Raw genomic sequence first — 23,222 nt, 5'->3', positions numbered from 1 at the left:
CTGAGCGAAAGAGATGCTCCCACCTCAGCCATCCGAGGACGCTACGTTATCATATTGCTTTCAATTCTGACTTTGAAAGAAATTAAACATTTGTAAAATCGGATATGACAGCATATACCTGTAATCTCAACACTCAGGAGGCTAATACAGGATGACTGCTATGAGATTAAGGGCAGTCTAGGCTATATAAAAAGAGGACCACATCAGTCAGAGCTAGAGCAAGACCTTATTTCCAAAATAAATAATAAGTAAAATAAAGCATAGGTCCCTAAAGCACCTAAAGTATCCCCCTGTGCCTGGTATATACACTGGCCTTGCCAACATCAGCAATAGAAACATTTAAAGTGGGGATGAGGGCATAATTCAGAGATAAAGAAATTCTTTAGCGCGCTCCAGGCCCTGAGTTTGACACCCAGCAGCAGAGAGACAGAGAGAAGAGTTAACAGCACTAGGAGGGAACAGAGCAGAAAGGGCTAGATGCTGGAGCATTAATGTAGCTGTGAAACAGCTGTAGTGTTGTCAGTACGAACACTAGAGCTCCTTTGCACCAGTGCAGTAAGCGGTAAGTGCTGAGCCTGCCGGGATGCGGGCTGGCCTGACTCCTGGGCTTTGGCCCGAGTCTGTGTTCCTTTGGGTTGGCCATTCCCCTGTGTGCAGCATCACAGTCGTCATGGGACATGTGTGAGCAGGAAGGCTGCACCTCTGGCTACACAGACAAGGGATATTGACCTTCCCTTTTGACAAGCCAGGACCTGTTGCATGCCCAGCGTAGACAATCACAGTACCTGGGAACGCCACATACCACATACTGGCTGTCCTGCTGAATCCAAGCCAACCCCAGGGCAGAGGCTCAGGACAACCACAGCAAAACCAGGGAACAAGAAATCTGGCAGCCCGTTCCACAGTCCTGAGAATTTACTGCATTAAGTATAGGTCAGGGACACACACACATCTTTTTTTTTTTTCTATTGGTTTTTTAAGACAGGGTCTTCATATGTAGCCCTGGCTGGCATGGAATACTCTATGTAGACCAGGCTGGCCTCAGACTCACAGAGATCCGCCTGCCTCTGCCTCCTGAGCGCGGGGATTAAAGGTGTGCGCCAGCACTGCCCAGAAACCATGTCCGTTTTTAACCGTGTATTTCTGATGCTTTGACACTGAGACGTTCAGCTGGGGCCCGTGAGGCCCAAAGAGTAACTGGAGGCTGAGCATTGCTAGGAGCTGTAGACAATGTGAGCTCAGGGATAGGCCCTCTTTATAACGTGACTCAGAAAGAAGAAAAAGAAAGGAGGAGGAGGAGAGGGAGCAGAGGACAGGGATAGGAGGAGGGGGAGGAAGGGGAGGAGGGAGGGGAGGGGAGGAGAGGGAGGAGGGGCAGGAGGAGGGGCAGGAAAAGGAACAGGAAGAAGCTGCAGCAGTTGGCATCGAGTACACACCTTCACACCTTTAATTCACTTGGGAGACAGAGCAATCAGATCTGAGCCTGCTTTTACATAGTGAGTTCCAGGCCAGTCAGGGACGGACACACACACACACACACACACACACACACACACACACACACACACACACAAATAAATAATAAAGGTGAAAGGTTTTTTAAGAAAAACAGAATGCCATTTTTCAAAAATAAAAAAAAATATGTATTCTTAATTTATTCTAATTGACATTAGAGTGGTGGATGATGGTAAAATTCAAACAAAATAGCTTTTCTTCATTATCCCCTGCAATGGCTTCTGCAATACATCTGTATTGGCCCTAAAATGAGGAGTAATAAAGACAAGCAATACAAAATGTTAGGTGTTGCTATTCCAAAGGCTATAAGAACATTTTTTTCCTTTTCTTTCTCTTTGTTTTGTTTGAGAAAGTCTCTCACCATGTAGCCCTGACTGGCCTAAAACTCATTCTGTAGATCAGGCTGGCCTTGAACTTACAGAGATCTATCTGCCTCTACCTCCTGGGTATTGAGATTAAAGGTGTGAGCCTGGCAAGAACTTTTTTCTTATCAGTACACAACATTAAAATTGAATTGGTTGTTTTCTTGTGGTGAAAGGGATCAAACCCAGAGCTTGATGCCAACCCATCAATACTCTGGCACATAACTAATTCCCAAACCCAACTTCATTTTCTTAGTTTTCCAGCAGGATGAAAACCGGAGTGCCTTTTAAAAGTGTATGTGTGTGTGTGTCTGTGTGAGTATGAGTGTGTGTGTGAGTGTGTGTGCGTGAGTGTGTGTGAGTGTGTGTGTGCCTGTGTGAGTATGTGTGTGGGGGGGGTGTGAGTGTGTGTGTGCCTGTGTGAGTATGTGTGTATGAGTGTGTGTGAGTGTGTGCTGTGTATAAGTGTGTGTGTGTGTGGTGTGTGAATGTGTGAGTGTGTGTGTGTGAGTATGTGTGTGTGAGTGTGTGTGTGTATGTGTGAGTGTGTGTATGTGGTATGTGTAAGTGTGTGTGTGTGTGTGTGCGCACGCACACGCGTGCGTGCCTGTGTGAGTGCTTGCATGCATTCCTGTAACGGCCGAACTCAGGGAACAATTCATGGAAGTCAAGTCTCTCCTCTTGCCACATGAGTCCCAGCAAGAGAACTCCCTTCATCTTGGAAGTAAGCACCTTTATCCACAGCCATCTTGCTGGTCTCTGCATGCCTTTTAATTCAGTGAGCAGAGAATCCATTTGTTTCTCAATTAGAAAATGAGGGGTTTTATAATTCCTTTAAAATAACCTACAAGAGTTCAAATCCCCAGAATTGACATAAAAAAAACAAAATATCTATAACCAAAACTCCTGACCATCTTAATTTAGAAAACTATTCTTGACTGTAACCACACTACTCTGAACACACTCAATTGAATAATCAACTGAATAACTATTCTTAAAAGTGGTGAATTGCTTGTTTCAGTTCTTAACGTGTGTGGTTTGAATAAGAATGGCCCCTATAGACTTATAGATTTTAATACTTCGTCACCAGGAGTGGCACTGTTAGGAGGTGCGGCCCTGTTTGGGGCAGGTGTGGCCTCGTTGGAGAAAGTGTTTCATTGTGGGTAGGTTTGACATTTCAGATACTCAAGCCAGGCCCAGTGTCTCTCCCTCTCTTCCTGCCAATCCAGATGCAAACTCTGGGCTCCTTCTCCAGCACCTGTCTGTCCGAGTACCGCCATGTTTCCCGCCATGACAATAATACTGTAAGCCAACCCCATTTCATTATCTTCCTTCACAAGGGTTTCCATGGTCATGATTGTGTCTCTTCACAGCAACCCTGACTAAGACAATACATTACTGCAAAAGATTAAGAAAGCACAGCGCATTTCTTGAACGATACCTTAGGAAACAGTATTCCCCTGAAGGAAAATGGTACTATTGTATTCACAGTCTCTGAAAACAAAACACAAACATCATTAGTCATTTTAGGTGATTTTTTAAAAATATGGACTATAGTTTTATGGAGCACCCTGACTAATATCAGAACTATTTCTAATGGAAATGTAGAGAAAGTACTCCTCTACCCTACCTACTAACTTCCTATGACATCCACAGTACTCTACCCTGATACTCAGGAACACCAGCTTCTCTCCCTGTACCAGCCCAATCTCATCTCCTAGGGCATCTGAATTCTTAAGATCTATCAGTCCCTGTGAATCGATGAATACATGCATCAAACTAGGTTATATATGTACATAAGTAACTTTTAGAGATATTGCTACACCTTTAGCAGGATATAACAGATAAGAATCTCCCTAAAGGCGGGTGAGATGATTCTCTTGGCAACACTGAGGATTGACCCTGGGGCCTCATGCATGCAGGGCGCTATATCATCTGAGCAATAACCCCCATGAGATGGTCCAAACACAGCCAGAATCCTTACACTACTTCCAATCACACCACCAGAAGCCTACAATTAAATAACACCTCCCCACCAGAACGTCCTAAGCTCTGGGCCCATATGCTCAGATGCCAGATGGACTGGTGTACTAGAGAATTTTAAAGTTACCTTGAGCACAACATGCCCCAACCAGAGCTGGTTATCTTTCTCTTTTAAAATCTATTTCTTCTTTGGCTTTGTTTGTTTGTTTGAGACAGTGTTTTCTCTGTGTAGCCCTGGCTGTCCTGGTCCCTCTATAGACCAGGCTGGCCTCGAACTCACAAAGATCTGGCTGCCTCTGCCTCCCAAGGGCTGGGATCAAAAGTGTGCGCCACCAACGCCCCAGCTTGTCCCCTCACTGATACACAATACCTCAGAAATACACTTTGAGATGTCCTCAAGTGGGGCTTGGTTTTACCTAACTAATCGTTGACTACTGCAGCAAAGGCCTTCGGGAGCCCTGCCATTTGTCTCCCGGTAAGCTTATACTTCCTCTTCCCTGAGCCCAGGGTGCCATTTTTTCATCCCTAATGGATGGCTGTCCTTCCCGTAGTGCACGTTGCAAGGTGCCTGCCTCTGAGGAGTCCTGCCATAAGGACACTACTTCTTGACAAAAACGGCAATGCCCGTGGGTCACCACTTCCCACTTGCATGGGATGCAGGCCAACATTCCAGGTATAGCTTCCACCCCAACTCCCACCCCTTTAGCCAGGAACACTTCCTCGTGGGCATATTTCACAAAAAAAAGAAAGAGAGAGAGAGAGAGAGAGAGAGAGAGAGAGAGAGAGAGAGAGAGAGAACAGAAACAACTCCAGATGTGGCCGGATGGGCTTGCAGATGGCGCTGTCCCCTGTCGCTCAATGTTGTTTCTCCCCACCTCGCCGTCTGGTGTTCTCAGACTGAACTGAGCAGATACTCCGAAGATTTATGTGTTTTCCTGTCACACCTATTAGACAACTCCATAGATAAAACTAATAGCGCACCATCTACTCATATCTGTGGCCTTCCCCTGTACATTATTTTCCTTTCTGCGACAGCGAGACTTTTTAAGGAAGGATCCCAGGCGGTCCAACTTCACACCCCCAGAACCAAAATCATGGCCTGCTCACACAGTGTTCTCTGTCTGTCTGTCTCTCTCTCTCTCTCTCTCTCTCTCTGTGTGTGTGTGTGTGTGTGTGTGTGTGTGTGTGTGTGTGTGTGTGTGTGAGTTGGAGAGAGAGTAATCAGGCTAGCTATGTTGATTCTGGTACATCCTAGATATCAAGAAAATGAACCTGAAAATTCTGTTAGCACAATCCCACAGAGACTGTGGAAGATCATTGTAAAATAGTTGTGCTAGAGAAATGCATAAGGGGCTGGAGAGATAGCTTTTAAAAAAGCGGGGATGGGGTGGGGTGGAGGGGGTTGCAATGTTCGCCTGGAAGAGCTGCCCCCTCCAGCTGAGAAGATCCCATCCCTGCCTCCCCGAACCCCGCCCTTTCCGAGGGTAAAGCCCTGTTCCATGGTGGCTCAAACCCTGCCCAAAAGCTTACCATAGCATGAACCCACCTTGGGGCAGGTCAGCACCCGGTGCCCCTCTACACGCATTTAAACCACTGGTTTGGAATGGCCATGTGATTTCTCTCCTACTCCCTTTCCTGAGTTACCCGAGAGTGCTTTGCTCAGATTAAACCTGGTTCTTTACGGTTCAACTAGGCTCCATTGAGCTTACTGCGTGGTCAGAGAAACCCGTACCAAAACTACCTATCAAATATATATAGATATATAGATATGTATGTATGTATGTATGTATGTATTTTTTTTAACAACAGTAATGGGAAGTAAAGGGAAAAATTACAGCACAGCGCGAGGATTCTGCACTGAGAGTCAGAAGGCCCTCTGTCGCTGCCTCCCCAAACTGCCACTGAGCCATCATCCGTCGCTGAGTCACAGACGTCATTTCCCTTACCTACAAAACAGCAGGACTGTAAAATCAGGAACATGAGATGATTTCTACGCTGAGCATGAAGGCGGGCTTTTGTGGACACGTGAATCTCACTGTCCGCATTTTATCTCCGAGGGAAAGGGGGCCGAGACAGCTGTCCCCTCTCCGAGAGCATGTTTCTGGCAGGTGGAAAAGCCAAGGCACAGGCAGGGCGCCTGCCTTACACTCCACACGTGGTTTAAAGTGCAGGCAGCTCAGAAACGGGGTGGAAAAGATGAGCTAGCGAGCTACAAGCTTCGATTGCATCGCAAGCCCCCAGCTCTTCTTAGAAACCAGCAGACATCCTGCTATCAAATATTTACATTGCTACTCGTACCATAGCAAAATTGCAGTGATGAAGTAGTAATGAATTCTATGCTTGGGAGTCACCACATGAGGAGCTAACTATACTTGAAGGGTCACAGCACTAGGAAGGTAGAGAATCATTGTCACAGGACAAAGTATGTTAGGAAACTTTATACTTCTCTCGTTCCATGAATTCTATAACCTTGTTATCCATTTTTGTCCCATCTAGTCCTAATTCATGGCATGCCACTAAATTCGATGCATGTCTATAAACTACCTCCCATCCTCTCTTAAATAAGATAGGTCTCAGAATAATGGTAAATAATTATAGGGGAGAAAAAACAAATGTCAAGAATAAGTATTTGGGTTTCGTTTGTTTGTTTGTTTTGGGGGTATTGTTTTACAAGTAAAACTTTAGAGGGAACCTTCTGTGGAATAACCCTGTACACTGAAGATGTGTTGCTCTCATTGTTAATAAAAAGCTGACTGGCCAATAGCCAGGCAGGAAAAATAAGTGGGACAACTAAGCCAAGGTCTGAGGAAAAGGAGGGTGGAGTCAGAAGAGTTGCCAGCCAGATGCAGAGGAAGCAGAGGATGAATTTGTCATACTAATAAAGGTACTGCCACGTGGCAGAGTGTAAACAAGAAACATGGTTTAACTAGAATGTAAGAGCTAGTTAATGATAAGCCTGAACTATTGGATGAGCATTTATAATTAATATTAAGACTCCATGTCGGTTATTTGTAAACTAGCGGTCAGGACAGGAAATCTCCACCTACAGGAACCCAAGCATCATTATCAGTAAAGGAGCCTCACATTTCCAGAGTTTCCTTGTCCTAACAGCCTCACAAAGAATTGTGGTCCCTACTCCACAAGCAGCACAAGCCAAATGCTCACCTCCTTTCAGAGCTCTGCAAAAAGAGTAATTGTCATCATATCCATGGCAAATAACTTCTTTGCGCGTTGGCACCTCTATGGAGTTGACATTGATGGAGAGGTTCAAATATAATTTTTTTAAGTCTCTCCCTTAGAAAGAAAAAAGAAAAAAGATCCCATTAGTCATTTCAGTAAGGTGTCCTGTGCAGAGTGTTTGTGTCTTGTGTTTTTTCCTACACTGCTGCTGCATCATGGCTGTCTATGAGGAATCAGTATCCTTATTCCAGTGGTAAAGCTGAAGTTCTAAGAAGACAAGTTTTCAGGAGAGTTGAACGCTCCACAGTGACAGCTGTGTAAAATATGCAAAACAAACAAAAACAGAAATACTCAGATCGTGACAGCTACCAAAGACTTTTAGTTTTGGCAAAGTACACCCAGAAAACTCAAAGGAAAGGAAGGGATTGGGAATAATCAGCTCATCAGTTCGGATGAACATCGTCAAAAGAAAATAATTAAAGACCAGGTGTGGTGGTGCATGCCCTCAATCCCAGCACTCTGGAGGCAGAGGCAGTCCCATCTCTCTGAGTTCAAGGCCAGCCTGGTCTGCATAAATATACCCTGACTCAAATCAACTATAATAATAATAGTAATAATAATAGGCTGAAGCGGGAGGCTCATAAGTCTGGGCTATAGGGTGAGTCCAAGGCAAACCCTTGATAACTTAGACCTTGTCACAAAACAAAAAGTAAAAAAAGGCTGGGGTTGTTACACAGAGGTGCAGTGAAATGGCAAGTAGGGTTTCAATCCCTGGTAATAGGGTCGACAGGATGGACAGATGGACAGATGCACATAGATAGATGCTAGAGAGTCTCCAGTAACACTTTTCTGCTTCTCCGGAGCTACTCAGTTCTCCCAAAAGGAAAAGGTGTTTTCATTCATATATGTATGTATGTATGTATGTATGTATGTATGTATGTATGTACTGGGTCTCATTGTGTACCCTTGTCTGACCTGGATTCCACTAGGTAGACCAGGCTGACCTAAAACTCACAGAGATCTGCCTGCCTCTGCCTCTGCCTGAGTGCTGGGATTAAAGGTGTGATGAATTCGTCATAATCACCATAGGTCAATCAAAAGCAGCTTTCCACCTTCAGACCGATCTCGGCTGAACTTGACACGTCCTTCCCTAGCCTCCCTCCGAGGCGGGTTCTATCACCTTTCCGTTGTCGCCCGCCCACCATCTCTGAGGTGTCAGTCAGTGTACTTTCCCACCATCCCTCCTCCGTTCTCCAGGTTTCACCCTGAACATTCGTTACCCCTGGCTTTAGATGCCGCGTGACCGTGTTCTTATTTTACATCTTTAGTCAAATGTTTCTCAGTTCCCTTACACAACTAACTCAGAGGTGACTTCCCCATCATCAACATCAAACTGGCGTGACAGGAATCTTTCTAAAACAAGCTCCCTGGTACCACAGAGCGTGGAAGGGACATGCCACCAGTGGGCTGAAGCCAGGACGGCTCCTGAAAGGGCTTCGATCCTGGATCCAGCTGCATCCTCACTTTATACCTTAAAACCACCGAGTGGGTGGACAAGCAAGCAAGAAGCATGTGTGGCAGTCAGGTCAGTAAAGACATCAAGCAATTGCCTCTGCTGTTTCTCCAGGTCACCCTGTGGCTGGTAGCAAGGGGAGGTATGCTGGGCAGACAGGTAGCACAAGGAGTGCTTTTAAGTAAAACCCTAAAAAAAATCAATAAATCACATGTAATGATTGATCGTTTTTATTTTATCCTATTTCACTGACAGTAGAGCCCCAGTCCTGCTAAATCTTACCAGACCCCTTTCTATCAGAAAAGGTACAAGCCTGAAGACCACCAAATGGCCTACATTTGTTCCACGTTGATACTTCCTGGGTTAGATGTGGAAAAGATTATTATGGGGTGCTAAAAATCTTAAGGAAAAAAAGTCAGTCCCATGGACTCTAAACACCAGAGTGTGTGTGCTTGTGAGTTGAAGAGATGAAGCCACAAGGAATTCCTGTGCTGCCGACATGGCAGACAGATGGCGCTGCTATCCTGTGTGACCCAGCATGATTCCAGTCTCTAAGTGACGCCAGGACAGGAAGCCCTGCTTTGACATCTCAGCGGTTTATATCCTGAGAAGCCTTAGATCTTGGACATGACTACGGTCGTAGTTATGAGCAATGGTTGTAGTGACATACCACTTCTGAGGCCTAGCTGGTCAAAGACATCGATGTGAGTGTTGGGGTAGATGAGAAACACCGTGCTCATTGTGAAGGAACAAGGGGAAGTCGTTTTGAGTTTGCCTAGGACAACTCCAAGATCTGCCAGAAATAACACTGAGGGGACTTATTGCCCACGGGTTTGTTTGTCAATTTGTTTCTATTATAAGAAGACTGGCTAGTAAGCCTGAGTAGCACCAGAAGACATCATTTCTATTCCTACTCAATTTCTGACTCAAGCTTATAATTTTAGCTCTTATTAAATCCGGGTAGAAATAAAACCATAAAAACAAGCCTGATTTTATGAATGGGCTCTGCGCTTTATAGAGATTATAATAAACTCTAGGGACAGTAATTGTGACGCACTATAGAAAATGACTAATTATTTTGTTACTGGATTAGTATAGTAAATTATGTGATATTGAGTTAGTAATAACATATTTGTGGCAGCAGTGAAGGTATACCACTCAAATTCCCCGCTACAGAAACTGCTGTAAGGAGGGCAGTGAGCAGAGAGCCTACAGCTGCAGAACCTTAGATCTATTTAGTACTCAGCTACAGGACAAGCTCCGCCTGAAATGATCAGACACCTCAAGTGCCCTTAGGACAAGCTGTTCTTACAAGTCGTGAAATGAATGATTGGTTGGCTGATTTTTGACACAGGGCCTCACTATTGTAGCCCTGGCTGTCCTACAACTCTTTGTAGACCAGGCTGGCCCCAAACTCACAGCCATCCTCCTCCCTCTGCTTCTCAAGTGCTGAGATTAAAGGTGTGCACTACACCCAGTTCCTGATTATTTTTTACTAAAAATTATTTTCTTTTTCTATATGTATTTCTGAACCGCTTGCCTGCCTGGTGCCTCAGAGGCCAGAAGAGGGCATTGGATCTCCTGGAACTGGAGTTACAGACAGCTGTGAGTCACCGTGAGCCACCATGTGGGTTCTGGGACTCAAACTCCAAGAGCAGCTAGAGCTCTTAACCACTGGATTATCTCTCCAGTCCCTATTGGCTTATTTTTAATTTTGTATGTGTGCATCTGTGTGAGAATGTGTGTATGTGTGTACAGTTGCTTACAGAAGCCAGAGGAAATCAGATCCCCTGCAGTTGGAGTTATAAGAGGTTGTGAGCTGCTCCATGTGGGTGTTGGGAACTCAACTCTGGTCTCTAGAAGAGCAGAAAGTGCTCTTAATTGCTGCACCACATTTCCAGTCTGTGCCTTGGAACTGTTAGGACAGGCAATCTTTACACGGGGGAATCCTCAATAACACCCTGAGAGTATCTCAAAGGCGCCTTTCGGATTGATGCTCATCCTAAATCTCTTCCATTTCTCTTTGCTTTTGGTTGGTTGGTTAACAGGTTGACTGGGTGGGTGGGTGGGATTTTATGGTTCTGAGTCTGAAACATGGTCTCACCAAACTCATGAACTCAGCAATCCTTCTGCTTCTGCCCATGTGATGACAAGGACTTAGCACTATGCTGGCCTCTTTTGCTTTTCAAAGGTCTCCGATCTGCACTCCAGGCTCAACCCTTGAGTGTCTTCTCTAGTCCTCTCTCACAAGCATGTGTTTCTCACTCGAAGTGCTGACATGTATCTTTTTATTATTTGGGACTGGGAATGCATCGTATTTTTAAAGGGAAACAGATTCACCTAAAAGTGAGATTACTGACTGTGTAAAACCATCACATGCTAACGTCTGAGGACAAGGCACACCAGAGACTGGGGACAAGAAAAAAAAAGAAATTGCCAAGCTTTAACTAGGTCAGAATTTCTGCTATTTCTCTTACCCTTGGCCAAATAAGGTTGAACAGTTCTTGGTCCATTGCCACAAAGGCTCCGGGCTATCATTTCACCTGTCCAGCATACAGCACAGACAGATTCTTGCGCTGGGGGCCACGGGCTCACACATCAGCCACTGGGCGATACCCCTACCCCATGACTTCATAGAACCTCTAGCACCTTCTTTCTGCCTGTCTTTAAGGCTGCTGCTACCACCCTTTGTCAGTTGTCCTACACCTGTCTGATTCCTCCTAATGAATAAACGGATGCGGAGTCAATGTGTCAAAGTGAAAATTCAACAGTTAGATTCAGGAAAACTAACAGTAAATTTCATTTATCATTCTCAAGTTCTCTTCTCCTCCTCCTCCAACTGAAACAGGGTCTCCCGCTATGTAGCTTCGGCTGTCCAGGAACTCACTATGTAGATGAAGTTATTCTTGAATTCACAGAGCTCCACCTGCCTCTGCCCAAATGCTGGGATTAAAGTCACGCGCCACATATACTCAGTGTCTTTCTCAGCTGCCCTTTTTCTTATAAACTTCAGTCTGAGGGAATGTTCCTTTAAGCATATCTGTATGATACTGTACATAGACAGACATATAATCCCAGCACTGGAGAGTCAGAGACAGGGAGGTTGCCATAAATCCCAGGACAATTTGTGTTGGGCAGTAATTTTTAGACCAGACTGGGTTATATAGTGATACCTTGTCTCATAAATCAGAAGGAAAGAGAAAACAATAACAACAACAAAATATTGTTATTAGGGAGATGGCTAATATACTAGGGCTGGCTCAGTGGTTAGGTGTGCTCTTCCAAAAGACCCAGATTCAGTTCCCAGCATCCACATTGGACAGCTCATAGCCAGCCATCTGTAACTCCCGTTCCACGGAATCTAATGCTCTGCTCTGGCCTCCACAGGCACCCACACACATGGCAAATATCAGAGATACAAACACACACACACACACACACGTAAAATAATAACAAAATGTGTCATTTATAAAAGCTTGTTATTCATAGGATAGCACTTTGCAAATAATAAAACATGCTTGAAGTCTATGCTGAGAATGGAGACCATAGTGCTAGAGATTAGAATTCATTTCCTGGATGTGTATACCTTTAATCACAGCATTTGGGAGGCAGCGGCAGGTGGGTCTCTGTGAGCTCAAGGCCAGCCTGGTCTACAGATCCAGTTTTAGGACAGCCTGGACTCTTATACTGATAAACCCTGTCTGGGGGTGGGAAGCAAATCCTGGCTTGCTCACACAGATGTTCCAATTGAAACTCAGTATTTCTCACCTGCTGAATAACTAATGGTTGACAAAGGCTACCCATTATTAGAAGGCTGACGTTATCCTCATTTCTACCTTTTCTTGTAAAAACCTCCCTTTATGACTGTGAGTTGATCTAGAATACAGCAAAAATGAAAGTTTAGGTGCTGGAGAGATGGCTCAGAGGTTAAGATCACTGACTGCCATTCCAGAGGCCCTGAGTTCAATTCCAAGCGACCACATGGTGGCTCACAACTATCTATAGTAAGATCTGGTGCCCTCTTCTGGCCTGCAGGCAGACATGCAGGCAGAATACTATATGCTAAATAAATAAATCTTTTTTAAAAAAATGAAAGTTTGTATTTGTACTTACTTGGAATGAACTTAATATGTAAAAAACCACTGGTTCCCTTCAATGTTATACAGGGTTCAGCAGTAATTGAAAACGGGAATTTCATGTTATCTAAAAGGAATAAGGAAAATGTTAGCTATTGTAAATAACTTCCAATAAATATTGCGTTCTTATATCAGCCCCCAAAAGATGCTCTTTGTGTTAAAATTATATCATGAGAACAATTGAAGGTCATTAAAAATACCGCTCTGTAGAAGGCTGACAATTGCAGCATAGCTGAATAAGAGGACCTAGGTTTTCCCTCAAGTACAAATTGCACAGGTAAAAAGCCAGAAACTAATGAAAAGTCTCCATGCAAACGCACAAACTTTACTCACCGGTGTCAGGGTCCCAGACCCCAGCACCATACCCTGCCAGCTTTGCCTGTGTGCTCAATACCCTAATTCTGCCAACCCAGCTCCCAAAGGACTGACTTGCAGGCTGCACATCTTGGAGATCTGATAGTCTGCCACAGTCTCCTGCACAGCAAAGCAGGTGTCTGAGCTGACAGATGCTACTTCCAGGTTCTCCCCTCTCCCCTCTGCTCAGCATGTGCGAAGAAACTCCTACCTCTCAGCTTTCCCACGTAAGAGAACTGATACACTTCTAGCTCCTCCACTTCCCCAGAGTTCCAAAAACAATTAATACCCATCTCACTAGTCCTGGAATTCTGACACTGAAGGGAGCAGGCAAAGGCACCTTGGCCACGCGCGAGCTTGGCTTCAGAGTCCATTTCCCCTGTAGGGTGAAACACAGTTCAAGTTCCCAAGCCCCAGGGGAGCTGAGGGCTTTCCAGTGGCTCACCAGCCTCCTCCCTGAACCACAGACACAGTCTGTTATGCCCTGTAGTTCTCCTAACAACAGAGGAGCAAACGGGTCTGATTGGACGGACCCATGTTGTATGGGTTGGGAAAGATGGACACACAAGATAAGTCCCTAATGGTGACTTCCGATTGGTGAGATTTATGTTTGTGACTTTTGTGCTTGTAAACCCCACTTCTGCCCCTGCTCAGGGCAACCAGGAGAAACAAAGCGCCTGAGTCCTTGTCCTGTAGTCCTGATCCATCACTGACCTCTTATGGGGTAAGTCATTAAAATCTTTGGAACCGTAAGTGTTGTCTCTCTCCTTCCTGTGGTACATAGTGCACTGGGTGTAACAGTATCATCTATCTACCCAAGGTAGAAGATGTTGCTAGAATTGGTGAATGCCTGTCCAAAATAAATTCAAGTCAGGTGAAGGATGTAGCTCAATGTTAAAACGCACGCCTAACCATGCGCACAGTTTGGGGCCCCAATACAATTAAAAAACTAAATCTATTTTTAAAAAATTAATTAATTAAAGTGAGTCAGCCAGACTCTCGAGGACAATCTATGTATTTATTCATTTTTGTTTTACGACAGGATCTTACTCTCTAGCCCAGGCTGGCTTAGAACTCATGAATGCTAGAATTGGAAGCATGAAACACCATGCCCAGTCCAAATAGAATTTTTCAAGGACCTTAAAATGTTACCATATAAGCCAGACTTGGTGGCATATACTTTAATCTTAGCACTCCAGAGCCTACCGATTTTAGAGGAATTAATGCTTTCCACAGGGAGGTGTTTTTGTCTTAGCGGACTCTCCCAGGCAGAGGAGTGGAGCCACTTTGGAAAGGCAGCCTGCAGGGTCATCGGCTGGAGACCCTCATTGCTTTCTTCCAGCCTGGTGTCGGGGTGTTCCAGGCAAAGTCCACAGGATTTGTTGGTATCACAGATCAAAGGGACAGATCCTACCTCAGAAAGTCTCATCAAAAGACAAAGAAAGTCAGGTGTGGTGTTTGCCAGGTGTGACAGCCCATACCTCAGCTCCAAAAGGCAGAATCAATCAGGTCTCTTAGATGGAGACCAGCCTAGAATACATTCCAAGTTCCAGAACAGCTAGTGCTATACAGGCTCTATCAAAAAGCAACCATACAAAGGTAAAGGGAGTTAAATTGTTACTAAAAAAGTAATGCTGAATAATACTCGTCATGCATTATTAATAGGCATATGAAGAGTCACTGTGTAGTACCTACAAACGAGGTAGATTAGGTACTGCATAGGTGGCTCAGTGGTTAAGAGCACTGACATCAGGGACCCAGGCTCAATTCACAGAACCCACATCAGTCAGCTTAAAGTGGCCTATAACTCCACTTCCAGGGACTCTGATGGCCTCTTCTGACTTCTGGGGGGCACCAGCCTGCTCTGGGTACACACACATACCCAGAGCACACCATGCACACGCGCGCACAGACACACACACACACAAACACACACACACATACACACACTAAAATAAGTAAATTGACAAAGTAGGAGACCAAAAAGGAGAGGAAAACAGAGGTTAGCAGACTGGGCACTTTCCTAATGCCCCCGAAGTGAATAGATGTTAACCATGATCAGAGTGCTTCACAAGCCATTCCCCCGAAATAACCAAGCTGGAGAGACTGATCAGATGGGCTTTACCACTGAAGGAAGCCCGCAGTCAGGGTGCATCTATGAAGTCCCTTCTGCATTTCCGGATGCTTAGGCAGCAGATCCTGCATTTCAAAGTACTGGCATTTCGGAAGGCATTGACTTCCAACCATCCAGATATTTCAAAAGGGGGCAAAAATGGACAACCAACCGAGCAGTCAGCGAAAGAAAAACCAAACTGAAACAACTATCAAGCTACCCCCACCTCCACCCCTGGTGCTGGGTCTTCCGACCCCAGGCATCTGTGATGTTGAGCAGCGATAATAGGATTAATTATGAACCATAATCGGAGTTCAGCTCAACTGAAAAATAATTTGCATTACCAGCACTGGGGAGGTTGAGGCAACAGGGAGCCTGAATTTGAGGTCAGTATAGTGAGATTCAGGCAAAACTGAGCAAATAACTCAAGAGGCAGAGGCAGGGGGATCTCTTTGAGTTTGACCAGTCTGATCTATATAGCAAGTTCCAGGCCAGCGCAAGTCTATATATACTGATACCCTGTCTTAAAAAAAATAAATAAATAAACTAAAATATACAGGGTGTAGCAACGCATGCCTTTAATCCCTAGAAGTAGAGGCAGGCAGATCTGTGTGATTTCTAAGCCAGCCTGGCTCCAGGCCAACACGGCTACATAGTGAGACTCGTTCTCCAAACAAATTATGGAGTAGTAATAATAATTACTGCATAAATCCAAAATCAGCATTACTTTTTCTAAGTGATTCAGTGGTAAAATTCTTAACTCCAGCAAGCCTCATAGAGTGAACTCTAAAATCGCTTTCATTTTGCAACTAGAAAGAAAAAAAAAGTCATGCAATTGGTGAAGAGAGAGACCAGGCTAACATCCCACGACCACAGATGCTGGCACGAGGCCTGGAGAACCACAGGCTGGAGAGGAAGCCCCCACCACCAGGAAGCAGAAGCAGCCAGTTTGTGTCGGGGCTGGGACTCAAAAGCAAACAGTTCTGCTGCTGCAACTGAGAACCTGAAACTGTGCTCCGAGCGGAGGGGGGCCCGACCATGGCAGCGACCGAAGCCCCGGAGGTAAAAAACACCTGATCTATAAGTGGGGAGTGAGAGGAAGAAGACCCACACCCGGAAGTGGTCGGCATTGCTCCGCCCCATCGCACCCCACCCTGCCCCGCCCCGCCCCATCGCACCCACCCACCCCGCCCCAGACCGCAGCAGCCCCCACAGCTGCAACCTCCGCAGCTGAGTCGCCTGCCCTCAGCCTCGGCTTCGGTGCAAAGGGTCCCTGGAAATAGTTGTTTGTTGACCTGTCACTTACCGCAGTAACTGTAGGAAACAGTTGCATCGGAGGAGTTGCAGACCCACTGTTGCTGCTCAGACCTAGTAAATACGGGAGGAAGCAGCGTAGAAAAGAGAATAAACGGCAACATGACTTAATATCTCCAGCACTTTACACACTCAAGGGAGACCATCGGACTCCACAGCGAGGGAGAAAGAACAGACTTAGTCACCAGTCATGTGATTTCAAAGTTCCCATCCAAGTGTTTCCTCTTTTTATTTGCACTAGTGACTGTCTGTGCGTTTGTTTTCGTTATCTGAGCACTAGGTGCTGCAAGGCAAGAGAGAGAAAATGACCTAGAGTATACTGTTTCTCGACACTTAATGTAAATTCAATGGCACTTCATTCATTATTTATTTATTAGCCACTTTAAAACACAGGAAGTTTTCAGTAAGATCAAAAGTCCCACAGGAAACCCTTTCTTAAAGGAAACTCGGCTGGGCGTATTGGCACACCTTTAAACCCAGCACTTTGGAGGCAAGGGCAGGTGGATCTCTGTGAGTTCGAGGCCAGCCTGGTCTAAAGAGCAAATTCCAGGACAGCCAGGGCTACATAGTGAGACCCTGTCTCAAGAAAGAAAGAAGATCCGCGGGTCTCACTACTTCTCTGTGCACACGACATTCTCTCCTGCATCTAGCTATGCAAGCTGATTGGTCTCTTGAAAACTCTTTCTACCCAACAACAAACAGGTTCAACCACAAAACAGAAAGGTGGACAATACCCCACACCGGGGGTGTCAGCTGCAATTGCCAGCAGGGACCTCGTCAGTCTTGAGAAAAAATTTTATTATACTAAAAATATGTATTTATTTTATGTGTATGCGTGTTTTGTGTGCATGTATGACTGTGTGCCTGGTACCCATGGAGGCCAGCAGAGGATACTGGATACCCTGTTCTAGAAGTGGCATTACAGATGATTGTGAGCCTCTATGTAGTTGCTCGGATGCAGGAGCAGGAAAATCTCTGTGAGTTCAAGGCCAGCTTGGTCTACAGAGCAAGTTCCAGGACAGCAAAGGCTACACAGAGAAACCCTGTCTCAAAAAAACAAAAGAAAACAAACAAACTATATCAGGCGAGGCATGGCAATGAACTATGGAATGTTCTACTTACTCAGAGGCAGGAGGATCAGGAGTTCAAGGTTAGTCTCAATTACACGGTGAATTCAAAGCTAACCTGTGATACATAAGACCAGACTTCAAATAAATAAATTAATAAATAAATCAGAAAAACTAAGCCAGACACCACAAAGTTGGAAAATGTAAGGAGATGGACAATTTTCTAAATAAGTACCAAAATTAAATCAAAAACAGATAATTAAAAAAAAACTCATATATACCTATAACCCCTAAGGAAATAGAAACAGCTATCAATAGTCTCCCAACCAAAAACAGCCCAGACCCAGATGGTTTCACCACAGAATTCTACCAGATGTTTAAAGAAGAACTAATACCAACACTCCTCAAATTATTCCACACAGTAGAAGCATTACCAAACTGTTTATGAAGCTAATTACCCTGATACTCTTATATTTTTGGTTGTGAGCCTAGCCTTTAACAGCTGAGCCATCTCTCCAGCCCAATTACCCTGATACTCAAACCACTCAAAGACATAACCAAGAAAGAGAATTACAGACCAATTTCCCTCATGAACATTGATGCAAAAATACTCAATAAAAATACTGGCAAACCAAGATGGGTGTTGGTAGCACCCACACCTTTGATCCCAGCACTCAGAAGGCAGAGGCAGGCAGATCTCTGAGTCTCAGGCCAGCCTGTTCTACAGAGAATTCCAGGACAGACTCCACAGCTACACAGGGAAACCCTGTCTTGAAAAAAATAAATACTGACGAGCCAAATCCAAGAACACATCAGAAAAATCATCCACCATGACCACGTAGATTTCATCCCAGTGATGCTGAGATGGTTCAACATAATCTACCATATGAACAAACTGAAAGAAAAAAAAAAAACCTACATGATTATCTCATTAGATGCCTTTGACAAAATTCCCCTTCATTATAAAGGTCTTGGAGAGAATAGAGATACAAGGAACATACCTAAACATAATAAAGGCAATATACAGAAACCCAACAGCCAACATCAAACTAAATGGAGAGAAACTCAAAAGCAGTCCCACTGAAATCAGGAACAAGACAAGGCTGTCCACTCTCTCCACATCTATTCAACATAGTACCAGAAGTTCTGGTTTTCCAATAAGACAACAAAAGGACACCAAAAGGATACAAATTGGACTGAGGACCCCCAAGGGCAGAATTGAGACAGCTTTTATAGGGTTTACAACAAAGCCCACACGTAGGTCACGGGGCGGGGGTTTCACAAGCAGTTTATGAAGTCAGATAAGTGGTTAGTAAGCTCATCTTCTGTTATCTTACTAGGCCAAATCTACATACTCAAGGGTCTGTCTGTTGTAAACAACAAGGAGTGTGACCTTCCCTATTTACTGGCAAAGGACAGGGTCTGGAATTTGAGGTTTTTAGGGCTTTTTAAACTTTTAGCTTCCTGGGATCATTGGAGATTTAGGCTGTATTTTTTCATCCTTTCAATAGTTTATGCAAGTGACCCTAAAAATTCTACCGGGGAACTCCTACAACTGATAAACACCTTCAGTAAAGTAGCAGTATACAAGATTAACTCAAAAAAAAAAAAATGTAGCTCTCCTATATACAGATGATAAACAGGCTGAGAAAAAAAAAATCAGAGAAACATCACCCTTTACAATAGCTACAAATAACAAAAAATATCTTTGGGTAACTTTGACCAAACAAGGAAAAGACCTGTATGACAAGAACTTTAAGTATTTAATAGGCAGGATCAACATAGTAAACATGGCAATCCTTTCAAAAGTAATCTACAGATTCAATGCAATCCCCATCAAAATCCCAGCACAATTCTTCACTGACCTCAAAAGAACAATACTCAACTTCATTTGGAAAAACGAAAACACAGGATGGCCAAAACAACCCTATACAGTAAAGGATCATCTGAGGGCATCACCATCCCTGACTTCAAGCTCTACTATAGATCGATAGTAATGAAACAGCTTGATATTAGCATAAAAACAGACAGGTGGACCAATGGAATTGAATGGAAGACCCTGATATCAACCAATACACCTATGAACACCTAATTTTTGACAAAGAAGCTAAAAATATAAAATGGAAAAGAGAAAGAAGGCATCTTCAACAAATGGTGCTGGTATAACTGGCTGTCAACATGTAGAAGAATGCAGATAGATCCATATCTATCGCCAGGCACAAAACTCAAGTCAAAATGGATCAAAGACCTCAATATAAATCCATCCACACTGAACCTCATAGAAGACAAAGTGGGAAATATCCTTGAACTCATAGGCACAGGAGACCACTTCCTAAATAGAACACCAGTAGCACAGATACTCAAAGCAACAGTTAGCAAATGGGAATTCCTAAAACTGAGAAGCTTCTGTAAAGCAAAGAACACAGTCAACAGGACAAGATGGCGCCCTACAGAATGACTGAAATTTGCTGGCAAATGGACAGAACTAGAAAAACAAAAACAAAAAAACACCCTGAGTGAGCTAACCCAGACTCAGAAAGACAAATACAGTATGTACTCACTCTTAAGTGGATACCAAACATAAAGCAAAAGATACCCAGCCTACAACCCACAACCCCAGAGAAACTTGAACCCTCTTCCACAAACAGACGGAAGCAGATGCAGAAATCCACAACTAACCAACGGGCCAAGCTCCTGGAGTACAATCGAAGTGAGGGAGGAGCAAACATATGAACAAAGGAGTCAAGACCATGATGGAGAAACCACAGAATCAGCTGACCCGAGCTAGTGAGAGATGGCTGACTCAGGTCTGACAACTTGGAAACCTCCATAAAACCGAACTAGACTCCCTTGATATAGATGACAATGGTGAAGCTGGGACAATATGAGGCCACTGGCAGTGTCCAAGATCTAACACTAATGCACAAACTGACTTAGTGGAGCCCATCCTATATGGAGAGACACCTTGCTCAGCCTAGACACGGGGTGTGGGGGTGGGGAGGTGCCTTGGTCCTGCCTCAATGAGATGATGGGACACACTTAGTAGACTTCCTACTGGAGGACTTACCCTCTCCGAGGAGCAGATAGTAGGTGGGGGAGGGGGAGAAGTGGGGAGAGCAGGAGAGGAGGGAGGGGGAACTGGGATTGGGATGTAAAAACATAAATTTAAAAATGTTTAAAAACAAATAAGCCAGAGAACATATAAGGCTGACAAAAGCTGCAGTGTGTTGTGTTTTGGTTTTTGCTCTTTTGGCTTTTTGGGGGGTCCATCACCCAGCTCCCAAATAAATCACACAGAGGCTTATTCTTATTCATGAATGCCGGCCTTAGTTTGGCTAGTTTCTAACCAGCTTTTCTGAAATGAACCTGACTACCTTCTGCTCTGGGCAGGGTGGCGGGATGACTGGGTGGCCGGGTGGCGGCCCCTGATGTCCTCCTCCTATTTATTTCTCCGCCTGCCAGCCCCGCCTATTCTTGCTCCTGCCTCCCTATTGGCTGTTTATCTCTTTATTAGTCCATCAGGTGTTTTAGACAGGCAAAAAACACAGTTAAAGAAATGAACCTTAAACAAAAGTCACACGCCTTAAAGTAATATTCTGCCACAGCAGTTCCTTGACCTGGACACTATGAGGACGCCTAACACCTCATTGGCAACACCCACACCAACCTGTCTATCTGGACCCTGGTATGGGCCTCAAGGGACCTACAGTAAGAGAACTCAACTGTCCCCAGTGCTTACCTCAGAGCACCCAGTCCCCTACTTGACCTGGCCCAGATTTCCATCCATCCGTTTATGTGCCACTTATCTCTGTGACCCTACCCTCAAGTTCTGCACCTTGGCTGGACTTTACTGTGCTGGAACTCTACCTCCAGCAGCTCTCCAGATGAGCTTAGTATCTTCTGTCTTTCAGCTATAACAGTATGGCCACTTGGAACCTTGCTAGCCTCCTTAACACTTTTGTAGACATCCTATAAACTGCATATATTCAAATGGGTAGATGTGTTTATTACATATGTAATATGTGATCTGAGTTAACATTAGTCATTAAAGATGGTTTTTTTAAAAAGGTGCCTGAACATGGCCAACTACCAAGGAACATTGGAACTATTTGGCAAATGCAACCAACAAAGTGATGTGGTTAAATTCTGCTAAAATAAATGCTGATCCCTTCTAAGTCCTTGTTTCACTCCATACCATGTCCTTTAGAGGGCTTATCCACTCAGGGCTTCCCTGCCCCCAAACAAAATGTCACTTGAATTATTCTGTTACAAATTAATAGACTTTTCACAACCAAAGTGATCACATGTATGCAGGACATTTAAAAATATGTGCAACCAGCGCAGTGACACATATTGCATCTCTAATGAATTTTTCACATACTCTCCATCTCTAATGAATTTGTTTCCTAGTTTTGCATCTTCTGGATGTTTTTGTATTTTGTTAAACATTTGTATAAATTGTAAAAACTGGGTCTCCTCCTCTAAAACCCTTCTGCTCTTGGGAGCTCTTTTCCCACTTTTCTTTAGTAAATCTACATTCCCCTTGCTTAGGAGAAAAACAAACAAAAACAAGGAACATTAAGTGGGCCTGCTGGTGCTTGCTTGTGACCCTTGCCATGAGGAGGCTGAGGCAGGAGGATGTTAAGGCTGTGAATGTTGGGACTGAGAAAGTGGCCCAGTGGTTAACTCTCTGCTCTTGCAGGGGACCAGGGTTTGGTTCTCAGCACCCAAACCACACCTCATAAAATTCTGTAACTCCAGGTCAACGAGATCCAACTCCTCTTTCTGGCGCCTGCAGGCAAAATACTCATACACATAAAACAAAATTTAAATTAAGAAAAAAAAAAAAAAAAAAAAACCAAACGTGTTAACTAGTGTTCTTTTCTAGGTAGAAGTAATGTTACTAGAATTTTTAGGGTCAAAGCCTCGGCCTTCCTTGACCTTCGTTTGACCTCTACATCACCAATTAAACAGTGAAATGCTGAGAGGAACATTTATTCAATAGTCAGGGGCGAGAAGATGAGTTTTTGGAAATGAAGAAACAAGAGCTGCTTTTTCTAGAGTTCGGGTGAGGCCGGCTGAGAATCCCATCACAGTTAACTTTCTGTGACGACTGCCAACACAGACAGTACTTGTTCTAGACAGGTTTTCTCTGTGGCTCTAAAGCTGTCCTGGAACTAGTTCTTGTAGACCAGGCTGGCTTCAAACTCAGAGATCTGAGTGCCTCTGCCGAGTGCTGGGATTAAAGGCGTGTGCTGCCACCACCATGCAGCTTGCCGATTACCAATTAAATGCTAAGACTTCAGATGTATAAAAATCTGAAAATGCAAATTCTCCATAAGGCTAACATGGATGGCTATTTTATGGGAGGTGGCTTGCATGCATTTACTACCATTGATGTGCCTGACATCATGTGGGTGTTGAGGGACAAATGGGGACATAGAAAAGCTAACCAAACGTGGCTGTACATACACTCTTATAATTGCTGCTTAAAATTTATAATTTTACAAAGTGTTAAGTAGGAAAAGTATATTCATGCATTTAGGAAAACAGAACAGAAAATCTCAACTCTTATTTACTTGTGACACGCAATCTTCAATTTCTAGGTACCCACTATTATATTACCTACACATGGCCCAGGTGTGGTGGCACACACATTTAATCTTAGCACTCAGGAGAAAAAGG

The 23,222-nt window shown here is 44.2% G+C and overlaps 1 protein-coding gene across 2 annotated transcripts; it reads right to left on the bottom strand.

Annotated features, from left to right (window-relative positions):
• Positions 1 to 1,630: 1,630 nt before the first annotated feature.
• On the bottom strand, positions 1,631 to 16,669 carry Ly96 (lymphocyte antigen 96). 2 transcript variants are annotated; one of them, XM_051196489.1, is made up of 5 exons: positions 16,463 to 16,662; positions 12,667 to 12,756; positions 7,026 to 7,154; positions 3,319 to 3,371; positions 1,631 to 1,758 (listed from the first exon to the last, which is right to left on the bottom strand). In XM_051196489.1, the coding sequence occupies exons 1-5, from the start codon at positions 16,572 to 16,574 to the stop codon at positions 1,660 to 1,662; spliced, it is 483 nt and encodes a 160-aa protein (XP_051052446.1). In that variant the 5' UTR covers positions 16,575 to 16,662; the 3' UTR covers positions 1,631 to 1,659. The 2 variants fall into 2 exon arrangements, with proteins under 2 accessions (XP_051052446.1, XP_051052456.1); XM_051196499.1 differs by lacking the exon at positions 12,667 to 12,756 and having other exon boundaries at positions 16,463 to 16,669.
• Positions 16,670 to 23,222: the final 6,553 nt, after the last annotated feature.

Source organism: Phodopus roborovskii, unplaced genomic scaffold, assembly GCF_943737965.1.
Source record: "Phodopus roborovskii unplaced genomic scaffold, PHOROB, whole genome shotgun sequence".
Taxonomy (NCBI): domain Eukaryota; kingdom Metazoa; phylum Chordata; class Mammalia; order Rodentia; family Cricetidae; genus Phodopus; species Phodopus roborovskii.
This window is presented reverse-complemented; position numbering and strand designations above follow the sequence as displayed.